Source organism: Podarcis filfolensis, assembly GCF_964270895.1.
Source record: "Podarcis filfolensis genome assembly, chromosome: 6".
NCBI lineage: Eukaryota > Metazoa > Chordata > Lepidosauria > Squamata > Lacertidae > Podarcis > Podarcis filfolensis.
In genome coordinates this window covers 89,244,952-89,262,476 of record NC_139609.1, presented here as the reverse complement: position 1 = coordinate 89,262,476, position 17,525 = coordinate 89,244,952, and the positions used below count along the sequence as shown (strand labels likewise).

The 17,525-nt window shown below is 44.5% G+C and overlaps 2 protein-coding genes across 5 annotated transcripts in view; one reads left to right on the top strand and one right to left on the bottom strand.

The window, feature by feature from the left end:
- Positions 1-3,143, top strand: part of LAMA5 (laminin subunit alpha 5) — a 197,543-nt gene extending 194,400 nt beyond the window's left edge. Inside the window, exons 80-81 of the mRNA XM_083618257.1 lie at positions 56-473; positions 1,553-3,143. Of these exons, the coding sequence (XP_083474383.1) occupies positions 56-213 (158 nt within the window). The 3' untranslated portion in view covers positions 214-473; positions 1,553-3,143. The remainder of the gene's footprint in view (positions 1-55; positions 474-1,552) is intronic.
- Positions 3,144-4,323: 1,180 nt separating this feature from the next.
- On the bottom strand, positions 4,324-17,419 carry ADRM1 (ADRM1 26S proteasome ubiquitin receptor). 4 transcript variants are annotated; one of them, XM_083618969.1, is made up of 12 exons: positions 17,174-17,310; positions 14,327-14,503; positions 13,547-13,671; positions 12,936-13,146; positions 12,418-12,534; positions 12,163-12,286; positions 11,702-11,788; positions 10,677-10,758; positions 9,593-9,834; positions 7,595-7,752; positions 5,204-5,306; positions 4,324-4,692 (listed from the first exon to the last, which is right to left on the bottom strand). In XM_083618969.1, exons 4-12 carry the CDS (start codon positions 13,143-13,145, stop codon positions 4,586-4,588), a joined length of 1,230 nt encoding a protein of 409 aa, XP_083475095.1. In that variant the 5' UTR covers position 13,146; positions 13,547-13,671; positions 14,327-14,503; positions 17,174-17,310; the 3' UTR covers positions 4,324-4,585. The 4 variants fall into 4 exon arrangements, with proteins under 4 accessions (XP_083475095.1, XP_083475093.1, XP_083475092.1 ...); XM_083618967.1 differs by lacking the exon at positions 17,174-17,310 and adding an exon at positions 15,210-16,891 and having other exon boundaries at positions 14,306-15,137; XM_083618966.1 differs by lacking the exon at positions 17,174-17,310 and having other exon boundaries at positions 14,327-15,285.
- Between the last annotated feature and the right edge of the window lie 106 nt (positions 17,420-17,525).

Below are 17,525 nucleotides of genomic sequence, written 5' to 3'. Positions count from 1 at the left end.
GACCTCCGACTGCCTAGAGTTGTGGTAAAAAATTATTTTGCTCTTCCTTATACAGAACTTGAAGACACTGGCCTCCCTTTGGCACCTGTGGCTCATCTTCCCTCCTACATTGGCTGCATGAAGAACTTGGTGATCAACCGGAACCAAATTAACCTAAGAGAAGCTGGGACTGTACAGGGAGCGGTAGGGCTCACAGAGTGCCCACTTATGTAAAAACTATTTGTACGTGTTAAGTCAGTACTGCAGAAAGCCACACGACCCTTCAGGAAGCCAGCAGTCCCTCAAGCTTGGGCACACACAGCAGTCCTTGCCACCTGGGGATACAGACCATGTTCAGCACCAACAGCAGGTGTGTTGAGAGGGCAAGGAGGGCTCATCCGTTTTTATTTGTAATTGATGCTTTCCTGCCTTTACACATTGTCCACAGTAATGTTTTTGAAGAGGGCAAGGGCATATGGTATATTTATAATACAGTGGTGCCTCGCAAGACGAAATTAATTCATTCCGCAAGTTTTTTCTTCTTGCGAGTTTTTCGTCTTGCGAAGCACGGTTTCCCATAGGAATGCATTGAAAATCAATTAATGCGTTCCTATGGAGACCGCCTTCAGACCAGGTCCGGGGACAGTCTGTCCCCGGACCTCTTCTGAAGGCTGGCGGGGGGAGAAGGACTTTTCTCCCCACCGCCAGCCTTCAGAACAGCCTTCTGAAGGCTGGCGGTGGGAAGAAAAGCCCTTCTCCCGCCGCCAGCCTTCAGAAGAGTTCCCGCAGGGCTGCCTAGGCTGCGGATAGCAGCCTGCTGCCCGGCGCGAGGGGCGCTCTGCTTCAGAGCGCCCCTCGCGCAGGGCAGACATTCGCAGCTTGGGGAGCCCTGCAGGACTTCCCCGCAGGGCTGCCTAGGCTGCGGATAGCAGCCTGCTGCCCCGTGCGAGGGGCGCTCTGCTTCAGAGCGCCCCTCGCGCGGGGCAGACACCTGCAGCTTGGGGAGCCCTGCAGGAGTTCCCCGCAGTGCTCTCCAAGCTGCGGGTAGGGGTAGCAGGCTGCTATCTGCAAGCTGCGGATAGTGGCAGCAGGCTGCTATCCGCAGCTTGGAGAGCCCTGCGGGGTACTCCTGCAGGGCTCCCCAAGCTGCGGATGTCTGCCCGGCGTGAGGGGCGCTCTGAAGCAGAGCGCCCCTCGCGCGGGGCAGCAGGCTGCTATCCGCAGCCTAGGCAGCCCTGCGGGAACTCTTCTGAAGGCTGGCGGGGGAGAAGGGCTTTTCTTCCCACCGCCAGCCTTCAGAACAGCCTTCTGAATGTTGGCGGTGGGGAGGAAAACCTTCCTCCCACCGCAAGCCTTCAGGACAGGTCCGGGAACAGAGGAGAAGGTGCGCTGCGCTTCCCCGCAGATTTCCCTATGGGCTTTCATCTTGCGAAGCAAGCCCATAGGGAAATTTGTCTTGCGAAGCAAGCCCATAGGGAAATTCGTCTTGCGAAGCCACTAAAAATCGGAAAACCCTTTCGTCTTGCGGGTTTTTCGTTTAGCGAGGCATTCGTCTTGCGGGGCACCACTGTAGTACTGTTGAAGCATAAGGTGTTCCCTCTCTCCTCCCCACACCTGGTAAGATTCTAATCAGGATGAATCTGTCAATGTAGTTTGTGAACAACTGCTTCAGCCAGCTGAAAGGCCCAAGGGACAGGATCAAAATTATTTAAGCACGTCTAAATATGAAAACTTTATTGCTGCCATCATCCAAATTGTATTTCATCATTCCCAAGCAGCTGGCAGCATGAGAACCATTTGGTTGGGGGCCAGTATTTATTTACTGAAATAATGAAAAACTGTGCAAGATGCAAGTCTTGGAGCTTCAAAGCCATTTTGCATTGTGCTTGTCTAGTCTCTACCAACCAGGCACTCATTGTTTCAGAAAAACAGTATTTCATGTTTTTGGTGCTAAGTTAATGAGTAGAATTAAATCCATTGATTATGACTTGGGCAGATAACCTTTAATGTATAAGGAAAGGATGAGTCAACTATCGTATTTTTTGCTCCATAAGACGCACCTGACCATATGACGCACCTTGTTTTTAGAGAAGGAAAACAAGAAAAAAAAATAGTCTGAACGAAACAGTGGATGTATGATTTTTGTGGTTCATGCTGTGGCCACAGACATGCTATGTGATCTGATGGTGAATTTGGGGTGACCCAATGCAAAAATCCTGAGGATCCATGGGCTTTACCTCCCCCATCCCAGGCAGCCTCCTTTATTGCTAGAGTCCCTTGTCTCCCTCCTGATCGCTTGCCAACCAGCTGCTCAGCGGCTTCATTTCAACACCCCCTTCTGTCTTTCGGGGGGGGGGGGAGCACGATCTGCTTTTCACCCCTGGGCAATTCAGCTCCAGGGACTATGCATTCACTCCATAAGACGCACAGACATTTCCCCTTACTTTTTAGGTGGAAAAAAGTGCATCTTATGGAGCGAAAAATACGGTAAATGTGCCCATGTTGCTTCTCCAACCATGTTATATACCATCTTGTCAGGTTGACTGTGCAAGCAATACAGCCCTATTTCCACGTGAGGTAGGAAGTTTAATATGTCCCTAGTAAATTGTCTACTTATTAATTGCCCTGGGGCAAGAAGGCAGCAGAGGACTAAGCTGCCAGCTGACTCTTGTACCACTGTGCTCAAAATTCAGTTCTTGCATGGGTTTAAGTCAGTTATTCTTTACTCAAGAGTAGACCCATTGAAATTAAGAAGCCCATGTCCATTAACATCAACAGGTTTACTCTTGAATAGGACTGGTATTGAATACCATCCAGTGTTTCCCAACTCCCCTGGCACATTAACTTCACAATAACACCCTCCCCCTGCCCCCAAAAAAGTATATGGTGCACTTAGAGATTGCCTTATATATATTTGTGTGTATATACATTGTTCATCACATGGGTCAAGATACTGCTTTGAAAAGGACTTTATAACTTATCAGTATATTGGCTATTTTAATGCTGGGGTACATATTGTAAAATGGGTTTTAACAATTATTGGTTTCACTTTCAACCACTGTAAGTATCTGTTTTTAAGCTGTACTTTTAAGGGATAATCTCTGTAAATCACTGGTACATACTTTTAATTCAAATAAAATTTTATGATCTATAATTCATACAAACGATATGGAGTAGTGCTGAATTTGTTAAGATACTCTGCCTGGGCCTCGATAGCTGCCAATAAACCCACAATCACTTTAAACTCTTCTTTACAACCGTTTCAAGCGCTATAGGGACCTCAGACATTCCTGCAGGTTTTTGTTTTGTAAAGTGAAGTTTAGAGGGCTAAAGGCCTGCCAAATGCACAGTTCTCTTTATAGTTCAGGTATGGCACTTCCCAAAAGCTCTCCACCACCAAAATTCCTGTCACTATTTTTATGTATCTCACAAAAACAGGCATAGCTGTCAAATGCAGTTATACATTTGGGTAAGTCAGGATGCTAGGCAAAGGGAGCTTCCTGCCCAGAGGGGCTGAGGCAACGCAGTCAGATGGGCAAGGGAAGAAACAGTAAAAGTATTATTATTATTACTTCAACATGCAAGGATTGCTAAAAGAGAAGCAAGGCTATGACAGGCAAGCCAGTTAAGAACAGGGAAAGGGAACCCTTGTTCCTATTGAGCTCAAGTCCTTAGAAGAGAGCTTTCCAAACTTTTCATGCTGGTGACATACTTTTTAGACATGCATCATTTCGTGACACAATTTTACTAGCAAACTGGAGGTTAAACTATCCTCTTTCCAGCCCCAGGGGGAGTGTGTCACAACAGAGTTTGGAAATCTCTGTCCTAGAAAATAGTTGAAGGCTACACACCATCTAAAAGTGGACTGGGCTCAGACTGCCCCCTGCATAAAATTAGGCTGAAGCCCAGAGGATGCAACACTCCTGAGTGAGAAATTGGGGGACAGGTTGCCTTGGAACCTTCAGAATCACACATTCTTCTCATGAGGGGTTTGTTTTTTTTTCATTCCTACTGCCCCATGTCCTTCATAAAAACATGACTTGAGGGTCAGGATTACCTCACACAATGTAGGAGGTGGAGAGGAGAATAAGTAGAAACAGGAGACAGCCTTCTAGGAACAAGGGGACTTCTTACAAAAGAACTGTTAGAACCAAGCAATTCCTTAAATAGGTAGGGTTTAAAAGCTCAAAATATTCTGCTGGATACAGATAAGCCCTTGGATAGCTTTACAGCAACTCTTGGATATGGGTTGTAACAACAAACTAAATATAAAAATTACAAATGTTTCTGCCAAGGTGATGCCTTTACCTTATGAGAAACCCCAAGCATAGACCTGCAACTGGATTTGATGCAAGACTATAAATTTAATCAGGTGAACCAAACTTGTTTCCAAGGACAACAATAAGAAGCTGCCAAAGTGTACTTTAAGGCCACAAAGACAAACATCTGTTTGAAACTGCAGCAAGTGGGGGAAAAACCCAGTATACCCAGGATGAATTTGGCAGAGAGGTCCTTTACTTGCAGATTCAACACATGAAGTATGCTAGTTATCCTACTTATCTTAAGGTAAATATCTAGGAGTACCCGTAAGACACAGTTAAGAAACCTAATCTAAACTCATGTCTTCTTCCTCATCCTTCTTGTCTTTTGAGTCTCCTTCCTTTTGATCGGATTTGACGTTGTTTTGCATTGCTTTTGCAAACGCCTCGACATCTGAAAACAAGACACATCAAATTAATAACATGGCAGCATGCAATAGGAAAGCAGGCTACTTAATGCATGGCTCCAAGTGAATAGCATATGGCAAAAGGAAGACAACTACCCAGGACAGAAAGCCTGGAGTAGGTGAACAAAGGAAACATCTGAACATCTGTGCTGGTCTGTAATGGTCTAACCACCCCCTTCCTCATGTTCATTGCAGCTCAGACCTGTCATGTACTCAGCCTACAAAATGACATTCCAGTCCATATTCGTAACAGGACAAAAAGCACCACATTAGAAGCAGTGTGTCACCATTCCACAGCAATCTTTATATTTCGCTGGGTTACAGAGAGCTGAGCCAGAGCTGCCACCTTTTACCCTGATTCTCTGCCTTCAAGAGGGCTTCAAAATCAAGAAGGGATATGGACTCTGGTAAAACTGCAACACAAAGGACCTCTGACCCAGGAGAGCCTACTGCACAGCCACTGAGCAACTTTGGGTTTATTGACAGAAATGAACTCACCTCCTTTGTTTGCTGCATCTACTGCCTCAGCTGGTAGGCCAAATTGGCTCATTAGAGGTCCCAGCTGCCCAGAAGCCAAGGCAGCGCTGAACATGCTGAGTGCCTGCAAAGAAAAAAAGCTATGTCAAATTCCAGAAAGATTCTATAGGGCAAAGGCTGAGCAGCCTTTTTGTTTCCTGCGGAGGGCAGCATTCTGGTGGCAGGTGCAGCCAGAGATAATAGTATTCTGGATTAACTATTCCAGAATAAAATCTATGCTGCTTCAGTTTTCAACATAGCTACTTGGAAGATTAGAATGCCCACTCCTCCTATGCAGGTGCAGAAGTAGGCCGCACTGGGCTTGACAAGGTTAATTTCAATTATAGTTGGGGGGGGGGGGGTTTCAAAGCACAAAAGATCAATACAGCTACTGGTCTGAAAAGTGGAATTTACTTCCAAATTTAGTATGTCGCCAACCCCATACACAGAGTGGCAGCATAACAAATTGTTCTCAGACAGCTAAGGACCATACAACCAAGGGGAAAAAACAAAATACCATCCCTTCCTATTGTTTAGAAGCAAGATAGAATGAGGGAGCAAGCACTCGAAAGCAGGCATCCCCAAACTCGGCCCTCCAGATGTTTTGGGACAACAACTCCTATCATCCCTAGCTAACAGGACCAGTGGTCAGGGATGATGGGAATTGTAGTCCCAAAACATCAGGAGGGCAGAGTTTGGGGATGCCTGCTCTAAAGCCAGGGGTGATGAGGAAAGAACTCTGGTAGCATGAAAGCTCGAGGAGGCATCAAAGGCAGCAATAAAATGGCCTTTCTGAGATTTACCACAACAGGCAAACTGAAAAGGATTCAAACAAGATCTAGAGCTTCTTGCATTCTTCCCAAGCTCGCTTATCTTTTTTGGGGGGAGGGATTTCTAGCCAACTTCTTCAATCTTCTAATTAATAAACAGCTTTCCCCACTAAGGTTACTGCTATCAGCATTGAATTAATTCAGCAAGTAATTAGAGATAAGCTTGTGGGGTTACAGCAGAGCAGTGCCATTTCAGCCACTCTAAAGGCAGGTTTATAAATAACAAATCACAATACTGCATTTAGCAGACACAAACTTTATTTTATTGGTTAGTGGGAAATGTGGCGCAGTATCCTGAAACAGGGGGAAAGACAACCCAAATGGCTGACAGACACCGCTGGAAAGGCCGTCCAGCAAATTTGACAGGCTACACAAAGTGCAGAGTCTTGGTGTGCGAGACAAATGCCAACACTATTGCCCCTATATTGTACATCCACACAGGGGTTGCCTGGGACACCACTTCCACCTCTTTGGTTTTCCCATCCTCATTCATCCATTTTTAAACTTGTTAAGACCTTAAAAGAGAAGTCAACTGCCTCAGAACTAGGACCTTCCTCATCACATAGCTCTCCAGATGATGCAGGAATTTGTCTTAAGATTCCTCCTGGTGTTCTTCAACCAATTCCACCCAGTATGTCAGTCCTCCTACTTAAACCAAGTTGCTGCCTCCAAGCGTATTTTCCAAGTACAGTGGTGCCCCGCAAGACGAATGCCTCGCAAGACGGAAAACTCGCTAGACGAAAGGGTTTTCCGTTTTTTGAGCTGCTTCGCAAGACGAATTTCCCTATGGGCTTGCTTCGCAAGACGAAAACGTCTTGCAAGTTTGTTTCCTTTTTCTTAACACCGTTAATATAGTTGCGACTTGACTTCGAGGAGCAACTCATAGAACGCAGTGTACATAGTAGCCTTTTTTGAGGTTTTTAAAGACTTTGGTGATTTTTGAAGCTTTTCCAAAACTTCTTTTGCAGCCATTTGGTAAGTTAAGCTTTTAAAACTTTTTTGGGGGGTTTTGGATTTTGGGTTGGGGTGTTTGGAATTCAAGGACTTGGTGTTGGGGAGGGGTTTGCAAGAATCTGGAAGCTTGTGTGTTTTTTTTCTGCATTTTTATGATTTTTTGTGACCATTGGGGCACTCTGCTGTTTTTTTAAAAAAAATTCTGGATTTGAATTTCTGTGTGCTGGGTGGCTGGGGGAACAGTTGGGGAGGGGTTTGCAAGAATCTGGAAGCTTGTTTTTCCCCCCTGCATTTTTATGATTTTCTGTGACCATTGGGCCACTCTGCTGTTTTTAAAAAAAAATTCTGGGTTTGAATTTTGAAATGCTCTTTACGGTATGTGTGACTTTAAAGAGCACTTAATAAACTCTTGTTGTACCAAATTTGGCTTTCTTTGGACTTTTTTTGACCATAGGAACACATTAATTGATTTTCAATGCATTCCTATGGGATTTCGTGCTTCGCAAGACGAAAAATTCGCTAGACGAAAAAATTCGCGGAACGAATTAATTTTGTCTTGCGAGGCACCACTGTATACCAAAACTTTTACCTGCTGGAACTGTGGAGAGGTCAGCGTGTTCTGGATCTCCTCTGCTGTCTGCGGCAGAGATTCCCCGGAAGGAAGGTAAGGCAGCAAGCGCTCTTGAACTTCTGTATTTGCCAGAATGGGTGCCATTATTTCCGGGGTCAGGACAGTGGACAGGTCAACTGTAAAGAAACAGAGCCAGAATGTCCGTGGCAGAAGTACCAAGAATTAGCAAAGTTGCTGCAGGAGAACTCTGCGAGTCACAGCACAGGTGTATCACAGGCACCACAAAAGTCTAATCACCTGTTGTTAAAGTACAACTGCAAACGGGAACAAGTAAAGGTTTATAATGATAAGGTGCAGTCAAGGACACAGGAAACAGTAAAAGCATGGAGATGTGGAAGAAAGTATGGAGAAAATATGAAAAAAAAATAATTAAGAGGAAAATTGTTTTTAAAAGTTATGGTATAATGGCACCTGACTTCTGCAATTATTGCAGCAATAAATACATCATATTTGAAAATAGGGTGGAGGTGCAAATGGGAGAATGCAACTTTTTATCATTATCTGGTAGGCATGCAGTTACACGCAAAAATACTGGAAGATTATTATTAGAATAACAAGAAAAGAGTTTGGAAGATGAAGTTCCTTTAGATCCAGTACTGATATTGCTCAACTGTAAGTCCCCTATCCTAAAGAAAGACCATAAAGAATTTACATCCTATTTGATTACAGCTGCTAATTGACTAAAAACTAGTTACATTACTTACTTCCTGGAAAGAATGACCTGGTAAAGTTTGGGATTTGGCTATACTGTAATGGCAAAAATAACATCTCATCCAAGAGCAAGAATCACAAGTGAATATGGAAACTTGTTTTGGGAAGACTAGTTGCCCTGTATACACTATTGTCAACAAAATAATGACCTCCTGTGAAAGCAAATTCAAGGTGGTTTTGGATTTCTGTTTAGAAGAAATACGTCAAGTCATATTTTTCTGCAGAAATATGTCAAGTCATATTTTTCTGCAGAATATTATGATATAAATTATTCCCCCTGTAACAGTGTTCTGTTGATTATTGTCAACCAAATGATTAACTAGCTTTTTTTGAAAACCTCAACTGATCAAAATTCTGGGCCTATTTACAATTAAATCTTAAGTACATATATATAGCATGGTAAACAGATTTGATTTGGGAGCCAGACTGTTTCAAAAACTAAGCATTTCATATTTTAACCCAGACATAGTGTCACACCATTTGCTTATCTTCTTTCTCACACACACAAATTGTAAAGGTAAAAGGGGTAAAGGACCCCTGGACGGTCAAGTCCAGTCAAAGGCGACTCTGGGGTTGTGGTGCTCATCTCGCTTTCAGGCCGAGGGAGCCGACATTTGTCCACAGACAGCTTTCCGGGTCATATGGCCAGCATGACAAAACCACTTCTGGCGCAATGGGACACCGTGACACGGTGACACACGGAAACACTGTTTACCTTCCTGCCATAGCAGTACCTATTTATCTACTTGCACTGGCCTGCTTTTGAACTGCTAGGTTGGCAGGAGCAGGGACAGAGCAACGGGAGCTCACCCCGCCATGGGGATTCGAACCACCCACCTTCCGATCAGCAAGCCCAAGAGGCTCAGTGGTTTAGACCAGTGCCATCCGTGTCCCTTACACACACTGTAATGCAGGGTTGGGGAAACTCTGGCCCTCCAGCCACTATTGGATTACAACTCCGAACATCTCTGACCACTGGGCCATGCTGCCTGGGGTGATGGGAGTTGGAGTCCAATGAAAGCCAGAGGGCCACAGGATGCCCATCCCTGAAGTAAACACAGAGCCAAAAACCACTTTATTACATGCCCCTGTACAAAGACAAACAATATGATAAACAGCATGCTGCTAATACTGTTTCAGTAGGGAAAGCAGCTAGGAAGGAACATGGAAGCACAAGGCAGGATACATCTTTGGTGAGACCTCATTTTTTGTCAGGCTACAGAGGCTCCCACACCCCCTTTTTACCTTGCTGGCCTCCTGCTCCAGCCGGCACATTCATCGTTGCCAAGATAGTCTGGAGGTCACTCAACTGGATGGGCTGAGTAGGGCTTGTTGCTGTACTGGTCCCATTTCCAGAACTCGGAGCAGGACTGGGACTGGTGGCAGTGGCAGTGGCAGAGGCTGCTGCGGGAGCTGTAGGAGCTGGCGTTACCCGTGTGGAAGAAGTACTGGAAGATGGTGTCACAGCTGCCGACTGGCTGCGAGAGCTAAAAGGCAATTCGTATAGTTAGCCTCTGCAAGTACAGTTTGAAGTCGGGGACGTTTCCCACAGCTAAAGAGCAAGTGAGAGAATTGCCATTCCAGAGTACCAACAGGTCTTCTCCTCCCACAAAAAAGAAGCTCTGAGCTCACTCAACACAACTTAAGCAATGAAGAGATGGGATGCCTCCTTCCTCAGTTTGAAATCCCAAACTTGTAAAATTGCAGTTTAAAAATGAGCCCTAGAATTACAGTGGTATCTTGGTTCTCGAACAGCTTAGTTGACAAACAAATCAGCTCCTGAATGCCGCAAACCCAGAAGTAAGTGTTCCGGTTTTTGAACATTTTTCAGAAGCCGAACATCCAACGCGGCTATGCTTGAGTGCAGGAAGCCCCTGTAGCCAACTGGAAGCCGTGCCTTGGTTTTCGAACGGTTTAGGGAGTCAAATGGACTCCCAGAATGAATTAGGTTCAAGAAACAAGGTACCACTGTACTACAAAAGCCAAAGACTTATTGTTTATAACCCTACTGACCCTTTCTGATCTCCCATCTTATCCTATTTCCCTTCTCTAGCCAAACCCCGAAATGAGGTTCCACCTTTCCCACACCTAGGAGAGATTTAAATGTTTAAACCTCTCTAAATGTTGGACAGATACCACAGGAGCTGCTTCCCCACAAGTTCGCCACACAGCACTGGCTGTTGGATCTGAAACACTGCAGCGATATGTAATAAAAACAGAAACCTATGAGAGAAATGTCCTCACTAAAATATTGTACAATTTAAACAGAGCCTCAGGTATTATTAAAGCAATCTTTGAAAAGGACAGTTATAAGCCAAGGTCCTCTTACCTGGAAGAAGAGCTGCTAGTTGGGGGGCCCCCACTTCCCAACAGACTAGCCAGACCAGGACCTGTCAGAGCACCGAGCCCACCTTCCATAAAGGAAAAAGACAGCATGTGTGTTAGAGACTTCTTTTAATAAACAGAAAGTTGGTTTAAAAATGTTGTATTGTGTAGACTTCTTGTTCCAAATAACCAAAATAACTTTACAGTTTTCCCCATCCAGAAACACAGATGTACAAGCTCATATTGCAAGACCAGATGCTTTTTTACACAAATTCAGCAAGGAGCTGGAGGACTTCTTTGGTCCATTTGAAGGCTCTCACTAATTAATGGTCCACCCAGACTGAAAACATGCCTAATCCTGGGAAGGAATAGGAGACTCCTTTTTGCCATCATGCCAGCCTTTTCTTCATCTTAAGTGGTTTTTGTCCACTTTAGAGTAAGCCACTTTAAGCAAAAGCACACACACAAAGGATTTATCTGTCTAGTTCTATGCCAAGTTTTGTTTGATAGTCCACTTTGATACTTGAAGCATTAATTCTAAGTCTCAATTTGTCATTTCTAAGCCAAACATCCTCAAGAGTATAAACAGTTGCCACAAACTAAGTTTGTGCTTCTGACATGCTTTGTGTTAATAGCACAAGATGCTGGGAAACCTGTTTTTCTACATTCTCTGAAAATTGCCTCCTGGTGGAATCATTCTATTCTGGACCACTGGATGGCAACAAGCAGTGAGGATGCAAAGTGGCTGCATGACCAGTCGCTGAAGGATTCGTGTATGCCATTAAGCAGCGGGTTTACTATCACACACACAGGGAAATCTTACAAAGCGTGCACTTTTAATGTTCTGACAACACTGTATCCATGTTGCAGGCATTTAATGAAAGAATAGAGGAAAGAATGGATCACCTCATGTTACTTGGTACAACTTTCTGTCCAGTGATATCTGATTTATTATGAACACTGCAGGGAGCGTTAGTAAGAGATTAACCCAGACAAACACAATTTTAGCATGAATGCACAGAAGCTTACCAAGTCCTCCTAAGCCTGTTGGTCCAATCAGCTGCATGAGCTGGTTATGGCTCATGTTTCCCAGAAGACTTTGCAAGCCACCTTCACCTAAACAGATGAGAGCGTATTATATTCACACATTTTTACAGCTCTCCATCTAAATGACAGGCAATTTAAAATGACAAAAGAGAACCACAGGTAAACCCTGAAGAACATCAAGAATATATCCACATGTCTCATGTTTCCTAAACATCTGTGTTTCCTAAACTTTTCCAAGTTAATATTTGAAATTGTTATGTTTGCCTTATAGTTTTATTTTTAATACTATTTTATTGTTCTACATTAAACATCCAATTAAATCTGGTTTTGCAATGAAAGAATCAATCAAACAAACAAACAAACAAACAAACCCCCTAAAGTATCAGAACTGGTTCTTAATACTAAAGAACACACAGAAAAGGACTAATGGAAAAGGTCTATACCTCCAAGGGCAGACAACTCATGGCCTCCACTTCCACTACCACCCAGAGCTCCAGGCATTGGTGGGTTGTTGAGATACTCATTCACCTTACGGCAGTGCTCCTCATCTTTCTCAGTCTTGGGCTCCTGCCGGGAGAAGAAGAAAAATGCATTTTTGCACTCCATGACAGATGCCTAATCCACAGCTTCAATGTTACACAGCAACAACTAGTATCACTTATGCCTCGTTTCCCCTTCATCTGCTAACAGCCACAAACCTGCATCCAGAAGAAGAGCCGCTTGGATCCAGCTTTGAATTTCAACACATAAACGCGGCCTGTAGTGCACTGAGGCACCCTCTTAAATTCACAGTCATCAGGGAAAATAATCAAGTCCTGGAGTGGAAGAAGATGACAACAAATTATTCTTTACTTTCCACACAAAACTATCCAAGTGTGTTACAATAAGAAAGAGATCACTAACCACTTTCTCAGTCAGGCTGCAGTTGAACGTCTCTCCCATGACAAGCTTACAGGGGTGGTTTTGCAAGCTATGGGGAGTTACATAGATGCACATGTTATGCCTGCCTCTAGGGAACATGCTTATCTTTTTCTTACAAGATGCACAAATTCCATACATGTCAGGTGGCCAGGGAAGAAAGAAACCCGTTTTTTCAAACCACAGACCTCAATCTAGTACATAAATGTCTTTTAACCCTCTCTTACGTACATTTATTTTAAACACGAAGCAGCATTAAATCAATGCATACACCTTTAGGCTGCAGCATTCTACTTACATCCTCCACGTTCCCTGAAGTCCTGTCTTTCCAACAGAAGTGAATGAGGGAATCATCCGTTTGCTGGATATATACGAGACCTTTCCTCTTGTCTGGTGTAACAGTGCTGCCTTTCAAAGACATCTTTCCCGCACGGAACTCTACCAAGTATTTGCTAGATGAGCCCCGGGAGCCTGGCACCAGACTTGGAAATAAAGCACCAGAAGACATCCTGGAAAGAGATAATATTTCATAATAAGCACGTTTTCTCTTTCAAATATACAAGTGTTCTACCAGTGCCCAAATCCAGAGTTATGGCCCAGAAGGGCAATGGGTTTCGAGAATTCAGTCTTTTAAAGGTAAATTAAAGAGCACCAAACTGACAGCCTAAATGGGCAGGGCTAAGCCAGAACTCCTGTACACCCTGAACAAGCAGACTCCCTGGGTGTGTTGAATCAATCACAGTATCCTTTCCATTTACAGACAGGGGTGGACAATGTTTGTACAGGAGCAACAGTTCAAGCATCTCAGCAGTAATGATCATCTTCATTCAAGTCCTGCAGATAATTCTTCCTCTCTCTGTGCTTTGCAAACTGAAAAACAGCCTCTTCACTCAGATCTCTAGTACCAACCCTCCAACCTTCCTCTGATCTTTGGTAAGCACTTGACAGGGCTTGGGTCAGAATAGCATCAAGGATCAAAAGCCGTCTGGTTATGGGAACAAGCAATGATTGAAGGGAGCTTCCAGAGTCAGAATCTGAAAACAGAAGAGTTAGAAAACCATTACTATAGTGCACCAACTGAAAAAGTACCACCAACTTAAAGAATAGATACACAGAACTAACAGCTAACTATCACTAGATCCCTGAAAATACTAGCAACTTGGGGAGTAAAAGCAAAGCTGAGGACTTGGACCACCTTCAGAACAGCTTAGAGGCTCATTTACATCAGACCTGATGGAAAAACAGGGGCCTATTTTGAGGATGGATCAGCAGACTTCTGCTTGTACTTTTTTAAAGAGTGTAAGCTACTTTTCCAAAGCAGAAAGTATAAAAAGCATTTTAAAAAACAACAACTAGAATGCACTTCAGTGAATAGCACTAGCAGTTTAATAGTTAAATCAAAATATATGTGACCTAGGGTCAGTCACTGCCTGTCAGCCTAACCTACCTCACAGGGCTGTTCTGAGGATAAAATGAGGAGGAAGAAAACCTTGAGTTCCTTGGAGGAAAGGTGGGATATAAAATGTAACAATACAGATAAATCAAAAGGCCCACAAACTAAGGAGTATTATTGAAAGTGGATTCTTTAGGGAATTAGCAATCAGCTAGAATTAGCCTGTTGTGCACACATATATGTCATGCCAGGAGATGCCACAGTCCAAAAAGAACAGCTATTTGTGCAACAGTTACTGAAGCAATACTCACCAATGATAACAGTACTCCTGTGCTCAGAGCGCCAAGAAGTCCTGTAGTCCTCTAGCACCATTCTCCTCTCCAAACCAGGAAAAGCATCGTTGCCTGGCTGTGGCTTTTCTTCAAGTCAGACTTCTGATCATTCTTATAAAGAGCTACTGAGAGCTTGAGTCTCTAGGGAGTGAACAGCCGCTAAAGAATTCTGGTGAAATGAATCAGATTGTACCCAAGAGGCAAACCCCTCTTGCATTCAGGTGTTTGTTTCCTGACAAAGCTTCTTCAGCTCTTAACTTACTGCTACGGGATCTCTCAAGTGAAATTGATTTTTTGCTGGCTATTGCTAACTTTTCAAATCCATTCTTGATCAAAAAAGCCAAGAACTCCCAGGTCAGCTTGTGGCCCCAGGCCATACCACAAGGCATTTATGACAGCAGCACTTCGGAGTGTATCAGGTGACCCATGAGCAACAACAAGTGATGCAAGAGAACACAAGCATCATGAAAGAAATTTGAACAGAGTTATAAAGACTCTGTCATCAACATAGCTGGAGAAAAGAGGTAAAACACAATCCTGGACAAAGAAATATAGTCTTCTGGTGCAGGGTGTTACAGTCCATAGCATCTCAAAACCATGAATTGTTTAGCCACTCCATACCAGACACTCACGAAACTAGAGACACAAGGCAACAGCTGCTGGAAAACAAATCAAGCCTGGGAGAAACAAAACTGTGGCTTGCTTGCTTGGCAATGAGCCATCTCATGATTTGTTGAACAAACCATGGTTACAAACACAGCCACTGTAGGTACCTCTGCTTCCTCAATGAGGGGAAATAAGTTGCCAACCGCGTCTTGGAGTAGGAAGACCATTTTATTAATTCTACTGACACAAAGCAGACTGAATGCTAGTGCTCTTTAGAGCATTAAGGCACCATGCATTCTGAAATAAACACTATACCAGTAGTTCTCGAACTTTTTTCTCTAGACCATACTTTCAGAATAAAAATTTGCTTGTGCCACAATGATTTTTTAATTGATAAGAAATAATACATTGGAAAACACAACTAGGATTGTCCTCAGCATCACTTGGTGCTCTTGTTCTCATTTTGAAAATATATCTATCTATCCATATTCTGCCAAAAAAAATGTTTTGATATTATACTACACTGAAATGTTTATTAGAGTGTCCTTGATTCTTCCTGCCACACTTGCCATCCTTTCCTGCCACACCCTTTGAGAATTACTGCTCTACCCAAGAACTATAATATTTGTCACAGTGACTAAAGGCACCTGTTATCACTCTAATTTCCTTGCATCACTGCAAATATGTTCACGTTAAAACGATTAGCATAAGAACAATGTAATATTTTCACCAGACGCATATTTTTGAAGCTCACATGGCTGATTCCTAGCTAAACAGCATGAATAAACTACCAGATTTTGGAATCCCAGCCAATTACCATGTCACCTGTTAGGAAGCTGTCGAGACTATAATCCCTAACATCTCTAACCAAGGGCCAAGATGGCTAAGGCTGATGAACGGTGTTCAAGTCTAACAACTAGAGGACAACAGTTTCCCACCACTGAACAAACAATACACCAAATATTTGGAACAAGTCCAAATATTTGTGAATGGCTAAGGAAAAGAACTATTATAGGTCTATCAGTTCATAATACACAGCCTTGCAAACTTCCAAGTTTGGGAAACGGACACAGTGAAAAGCAATTGTTAAATATAAAGAAGGACATCTGTATAGTTTGAGAACAGCACCATATTAAAGGATATCAATTGTGGAGCTGTACTGTTTTGAGGATTAGGGTCACAAGGCAAATTTAAGGGATGGCAACCCTTGAATCCTATCATTACTACTAGTTTTCATATTTGTATATCTTAAGTTCAAACCCCAGTTTAGCCATTGACGTTGTTCAGCCTGAGTAGGTAGTTATGCTGAAGTTTATCACACCATGGAATGTAAGCACTCCATGTAAACAACACAAGTCACTCCCCCCCCCCCAACTTTCTAAAAATGGTACACGAGAGAACAAACAGCAAGCAAAGTAATAATAGGTTCCAATTTGCAAAATGAAGTGCATTGCCAATTAAACACACAGCAATGGGGTGGGCAAGTGGTATTATGTACTGTGCATTTTCCTTTGCTGTAAGTTGCTTGCAGACCTTCGGGTGGCAAGCAAGTAAAAAGGTTGACTAATAGTAAGACTAGTAACACCACCAGAAACCAGTGTCCTTTTCTTCTTAGGAAATGCGTGGGACGGACGACCATGAAAAAACGGGAGGAAAGCAGGGTCAGAGGAGTGACATACCCCAGAAACGGGCAGTGCAAAAATTGTATAGTGGAAAGGGGCACCCGCACACGGCGAGGGTCATCTAGCCCAACCCCCTGCAATGCGGGAACATCCTGGCACTCTTCTAAGCTGCGGCGTTTGGCTGCTGTTCCCCACTTAACGTAATAAAATTTATAAACGGTATGCCTTGGAAGCTAGGCCGCGGGGGGGGGTGTTACGTTAAGCCCCCTCCTCCTCCTCCCCACGTGCGAATGGGGTCCCTCGTCTGCTCCACCCCTCCCCCTCCCCCCTCCATTTTCCTCAGGGAGTTTTTGAAGTTGGGTCAAGAATGAACATTCAGCGACGGGGTGAGTCTCCCCCTCCAGCCGCCGCCTCCCCGACCTCCGTCAATTCAAGGGCGCCTCTCTCTCGGCCGCACACGCGAGGACCCCGCTCGCCCCTCCCCCACCCTTGCCTAATTAGCACACCCCCCCCACTCCCTCCCCCCGGTGGTTGCGACCTCCAGGCCTCCTCACACACACCCGCATCCCGCCCCGAAAATTACCTGCTGCCTCAGCTCGCCCCACTGTCACCCGCCCCGTGTTCGCTCTCCCCCCTCAGACGCTACCGCACTTCCGGCCGGCTGAAGGAAGCGGGGGGAAGGGTAGCCTTTTGCTCGTCACGCCGGAAGCCCGCCCTCTTCCCTTCGCCCGCTCTCCGCCGCCATCTCCCATTGGCTGGGACGCTGGCTCCTCCCCCACCGCGCCCGCGCTAGCCGGAAGGGCCTGCCACTCGGAAGGAACGCCGCTCGCCAACAAGCCCCCGTCGTGCACCGCGGCCTCCGCCCCGCCTGTTGGCTATTGTGCTGTGTCATGTCGGGCGGGCGGGCAGGGAGGGACGACGCGGCCTCTAGCGGC

Coding starts and splice junctions, on each gene's coding strand:
- ADRM1 (XM_083618968.1), bottom strand. CDS start 13,145: ATGTCTTCTGGTGCTTTATTTCCAAGTCTGGTGCCAGGCTCCCGGGGC. Junction 11,789..12,162: donor TGAGTTGTCTGCCCTTGGAG/GTATAGACCTTT, acceptor TCATCTGTTTAG/GTGAAGGTGGCTTGCAAAGT. Junction 4,693..5,203: donor AGATGCAGCAAACAAAGGAG/GTGAGTTCATTT, acceptor TCTTGTTTTCAG/ATGTCGAGGCGTTTGCAAAA.